Here is a 5,457-nt window from a genome sequence, read left to right as displayed (position 1 = left end):
TTCAACCTTCCATTACCCTGAGGATACAATCGAGGTGCTAGTACTAGCGCATCCATACGAGCATGGATTCGTAATACCAATTTTGAGATTGCTTCACTACAATGACTCGATTGGGAAAAGCTTTACATCGACAGAATCATCACCACCAACATTTTTTATTTTCCTTTTATTTATGGTAAATCCAGCAAGCATAGCCCATGAACATTTATTGTACAAATAAAATACTCCAAATGATAATACTTGGTATTAAATAAAGGGAAAAGTGCAGGGGGAGATTCCGGCCCGTGTGGTCTTTGAGAATATTTTCTTTTTCAGCTTTGCCTAAGTTTTGTGTTGTTTCCATTTCATAAAGTGTCTAAGTGATTGATATCTACGAGATAGTGCCCAATACGTGCTCACATCCAAGGGGATGAATTACACATACAAACCCTTAAATTGAGTACAAATAAGCATCCAATTTAAAATTAACAAATGGCAAGTGGTCAAGGATAGAATTATGTTACGGAAAGAGATGTTAGATATACAGTCACAACATCTGAGAGGAATGCAAGACTCTTGATGTGATGGGAAAGTTGTTGGAGTATGAACCGTCATGACTCAGCATCAGAAGTTCAAAAGCTCAATACAGCACATTGCACATATCCATAAACACTCTTACAATCTCGCATCCAATGTGATGATGAGCCACATCATTCAGACGCCCATCTGATGTGATATCAGATATCAAAAAGTACACAGTTGTGTGTAAGTTATTTCCTCTTCTTTTTTGGTGGTTCTGATGTCTCGTCATCCTCATCGTCGTCCTTCTCATCACCTTCATCATCCTCATCATCTCCCTCTTCACCTTCGACGCCATCCTCATCGTCCTCATCTTCAACACCATCCTCGTCTTCCTCACCTTCACCAGCCTCCTTCCCTTCATCCTCATCATCCCCTTCCTCATCGTCGTCGTCGTCGTCGTCGTCATCATCATCATCCCCTCCATCCCCATCCTCAATCCCCTTGCCACCTTCCACTCCTTCCTCCCCTTCCTCATCACCAGCACCTTCTTCATCTCCTTTGTCGTCATCAATCCCTTCATCATCATCATCATCATCATCATTATCATCGTCACCCTCGTCATCCTTGTTCTTCGCAGCAGCTGCAAGCCATGCATTTATCTCCTTCCTGATAAGTCTCACATTTGTGTCAGGTCCTTCCTCAAATCCATAATTACCATGGGAATGGCATGAGGATGAGCTGGAATCCTGCAACAGTGAAAATGGAGCAAGAGAGTCATGCAACTGTCAGCTGCTAAATTTTTGCAAGATCATAGATACATCATGTGTTAAACCAGATTTGAGGGATGCCTCTTCTATATTGGTCCATGAAAAATTTTCCAAGCCTCCTAAGAATATCTCAAGGTCATCCCCATACCTTAGAAGCACGACACCTTGTCAGTGTTGTAGGCTGTGGTAAGAAGCTAGATTCAATGGCATTCCACCTTCAAAGAAAGGAAAAATGGGTGTGGCTGTTCATTACTGCTTTGTTGCCAAAAATACACAACTATAACCTTGCCAAGCAACCATCAATAGTACTAATGCATCCTTGATGTCACTTGCCTTGAGGGTTGTGCGCATAGAGGGTTGTGCTATGCGCACAACCCTCAATGTGCTATGTGCACAGGTGACTCCACTGTGCACAGTAGAGTCACCTGCACTGGGCAACAGCTGCCGAGTGACCACACATGCCCCACCGCACACCGTCACAAGCTGATAATCCAAAACTGAAACTTTCATGGCACAAGCACCGAAGACCAGGCCATCACAACCATTACTCAGAATCTTCAAGACACCCATGATAGGTAACTTTCACTACAGGCAGAACACAAGACACACAGCAGTAGTGAAACATCTCATCTACTACTCAGGCTTGAGAAGTGCACCTGCACTGCGCCCATTGCTTTCCTCCTTCAAAACTGCACCATTCAGCTGCATGAAAAGACCAAATTTCAGAAAAACACACAGCATAATGCAATACCCACAGATTTCACTGCTTCAAACACTGTAACTTAATATTTTTGTTCATGTAAACATCAATTTATTGCCTAGAGAGTTGACGTTATAAGCCTGCAAGGCTGACTTCCCCCCAGCCATTGTTTCAAAGCACCTGCCAAATATCACTAAGTATTTGTTAGTAAGCCAATGGGTATGAAGACCTACCAACTTCTGCAAGTTTTTTCTGCCTCTATCACTATGGTGCAGAAAAATCTTAGGATATAAATACTGGTAGAAGGGAAACATCTCACCACAGATCCATAAAGCAAATGCAATCCTTACAGGCGACCACAGTTCCCAGTTCAGACTTAGCCTGAAATATAATAATCACAGGCAAACTTGTGAGTCAGATCAGATCCAATTGTATGGCTTCAACTACATCAGATCCATCTGTTTTGACAAACTCCAACAGTGTTACATGCTTGAAAACAAGCAAAAACCAACCAAGTCAAACGCTTGTACAAAAACATCATACAAGCATGGTGTATACCCTGACATGTGTATTTAAAATGAGCTCCAGAATGAACTTTGAAGCCTTATAAAATACAGCATAAAGTTCACAGGCTCAAGAGAGCAACCTAAGGAAGCCTACTCAGGAAACATGGGCTATATTTCGCTGCCCAAGAGGGATTCCCAAACATGAGAACGTGCTGCACCCCTAGTAGTGTCATGACTCTCTCTCTCTCTCTCTCTCTCTCTCTCTCTCTCATGAAGTCTTATAGACTACAGCATAAAGTTCAAAGGCTTAAGAGAGCGAGCTAAGGAAGTCTGATGCAGCAAACATGTGCTATACTTCGGTTCCCAAGAAGGATTCCCAAACACAAGAACAGCAAACAGCAACCTGGTAGTTCAAACACCAAAAAGAAGAAGAAGAAGAAGAAGAAAAGGCAAAAAAAAACCTGCATCCTAGCACACCAAGAAGGATTCCCAAACATGACGACAGCACAAGATATCACCCATAAAATCTCGTGGTACTACAAAGAGGCCTCTCTCTCTCTCTCATTGGTATGAAAACAAAAGGATCTCTCTAATTTACTTCAATTGGTGTGTGAACAAAACAATGTCTGAGAAAGTTTACATTAGAAAGATGTACTAGGGGGAAAAAACTCACCGAGGCAGTCACTGGTATGAAGACTTCAGAATTGTCAGGCGTTCGAGAAAAGCATCGAAATTCAGGGGGGTTTGCACACTGTGCAAACCCAAATTTGTCCCAAAAGATAACAGAAGGGAATTAACAGCTGCTAGGGTAGCAGTCTTCAGGCAAACTAAGCCAGGAACATGGCACCTCCTCTGCCACCATCTGCAAAGCCCTAATTTCAACCCCAAAAGTTAACTCAAAATTACCCTAATTTTTACTCAGAATACACATTAAGTAATCCTGGCCATGCACAGGCTTCCAAATTACATTACGGAACTGAGAAATCTCTCACGACAACAGAGACAAGAGACAGAAATTTCAAGAATTCATCAACTTACCCTGAAAATTCACGCCTGTAAGCTCGAACGCCTCCAGATTCTCAAGAAATGGACCTCTCCGTGCCTCCAGAGCTCCGCAAGAGCATCAGAACCCGCATCGATGCAGGAAACCAGACAAAGGGCCTTCGCCATGGTAGCCCTGCGAGTTCTTGTAGCCAGAACGAGCACTAACAGATTACGGGCCATAATTGAACAGCCGAGAGCGAAAGGCGTAGACACGAGTCGGGAACCGTCCCAATCATGTGAGCGCTATTTGATGCTAGGGCAACATGGCAACTTTTCACACGAGAAACGGCACGTGGAGTGACCGGGGTCATAGAAAACATTTTTCTCTAAACTTGAATCTTTTTTTCTTGTTTTGGGATCTTTTGTGCTCGTGTGCATGCGTGCTTTTGTGTTGCTGTCACACAGCCAACAGGTTTTGAACCGAGCACCTCCTGCATGGGACTTCAACACCTTACCACTAGGCTGTGTCTCCATTGGCTCTAAACTTGCATCTTCAAAATTTTGGATGTTTCTCTAAAATTTGCTGATTTTTTAGATGAAATTTTATAAGATTTTTAAATTTGAGAAAATAAAGATTTCATGCTGATTGTTGGGTCATAATATATAGTTTGCAAGTTTTCTATGAACAATGATAGAGGGGCAAAGGGTGCCCAGGGTATTTGCAACCTTCAAATCCGACTTGACTGCTATCTTACGTGGCTCGGAGTTTGCAACTTTTTCACCTCAAGAGCATTTTCAATGGTTGCCATGTTGCAAGCACAATAACCATGAATCCTTTTCTTGAATAAGTAGCTCTAATCCTGAGAGGGCATGTCCACTCCCTTGATTGTTCTTGTGCTTAGAGAGAAGGCACTTTCATCTACTCTCATGAATGCAGCTTTGCCTGGAAAGTATCATTATGCGAAATATGGACTCTCATTTTTGCCCCTTAAGGATTTCCACACCTCCTCTTTCTAGAAAAATGGGCTTATGGTGATATTTTTGCAAATCAAATCAAAAGTTGGCGGAGATTGCACATTTACTCTTCGAGATCTTTCCAGGGCAATTTTGCATATTCAAGAAGTCCCCAAATTGGTGATGATGTGGCATGTTACATTGCACATTTGGAATCTACTCTTTGAGACCTTTCCACTGATATATAACATGATGGGCAATTTTGCATATTCAAGAAGTCCCCATGTCATCACCAATTTGGGGACTTCTTGAATATCCAAAATTGCCCATCATGCTATATATCATTGGAAACATGGGGACTTCTTGAATATGCAAAATTGCCCATCATATTATATATCAGTGGAAAGGTCTCAAATAGTAGATTCCAAATGTGCAATCTCCGTCAACTTTTGATTTGATTTGCAAAAAATTCACCCATGAGCCCATTTTTCTAGAGAGAGGAGGTGTGGAAATCCTTAAGGGGTAAAAATGAGAGTCCATATTTTGCCTAATGGCTCTTATGTCTAGTCCCTTAGGCTTGGAGAGCGAGCCACCAAAAGACATGTCTCAACAAATGTGAACTTTTTGTGACACCTACCACAACATTCTCAACATTAATAAACACAAAACGTGGCTTGAAATGTGTGCAATCTCACCTTCCACCTTGCAACAATCGTCATAGGGTACTTACCAATGCTCCAAGATCACGTCCCTTGAGGCTCTCCAAGCTCATTGGTAGAAGCTCCAATCCTCCAATCCCCACCTCCACTCTGTCACACTGCGGAGTCGCTCGCACCATAATGCTTCCTCTCACTCTCCCACACACAAGCATAGAAGAAGCACATGCACTAGAGTACTCTCTCTCTCTCTCTCTCTCTCTCTCACACACACACACACACACACACACACATACACACACACCATAATGCTTCTCTCACTCTCCCACACACAAGCATAGAAGAGGCACATGCACTAGAGTACTCTCTCTCTCTCTCTCTCTCTCTCT

The 5,457-nt window shown here is 42.6% G+C and overlaps 1 protein-coding gene across 1 annotated transcript; it reads right to left on the bottom strand.

Annotated features, from left to right (window-relative positions):
- Positions 1-561: 561 nt before the first annotated feature.
- On the bottom strand, positions 562-3,638 carry LOC147625222 (uncharacterized). The gene is made up of 7 exons (XM_086818488.1): positions 3,513-3,638; positions 3,148-3,346; positions 2,288-2,349; positions 2,087-2,148; positions 1,925-1,970; positions 1,417-1,483; positions 562-1,247 (listed from the first exon to the last, which is right to left on the bottom strand). The coding sequence occupies exons 3-7, from the start codon at positions 2,296-2,298 to the stop codon at positions 750-752; spliced, it is 684 nt and encodes a 227-aa protein (XP_086674614.1). The 5' UTR covers positions 2,299-2,349; positions 3,148-3,346; positions 3,513-3,638; the 3' UTR covers positions 562-749.
- Between the last annotated feature and the right edge of the window lie 1,819 nt (positions 3,639-5,457).

Source organism: Cibotium barometz, chromosome 24 (genome assembly GCF_041138505.1).
Source record: "Cibotium barometz isolate CiBa-2024 chromosome 24, ASM4113850v1, whole genome shotgun sequence".
Taxonomy (NCBI): Eukaryota; Viridiplantae; Streptophyta; class Polypodiopsida; order Cyatheales; family Cibotiaceae; genus Cibotium; species Cibotium barometz.
Note: the sequence above shows the minus strand (reverse complement) of the source record. Positions and strands in the feature narration are given on the sequence as shown.

What these genes read in the sequence shown, in the direction of transcription:
- LOC147625222 (XM_086818488.1), bottom strand. An exon ending in TTATAACGTCAACTCTCTAG is followed by an intron (nt 1,971 to 2,086) that starts GCAATAAATTGA and finishes CTTTTCATGCAG; the next exon opens with CTGAATGGTGCAGTTTTGAA. An exon ending in CAAGGTGTCGTGCTTCTAAG is followed by an intron (nt 1,248 to 1,416) that starts GTATGGGGATGA and finishes TCACTGTTGCAG; the next exon opens with GATTCCAGCTCATCCTCATG.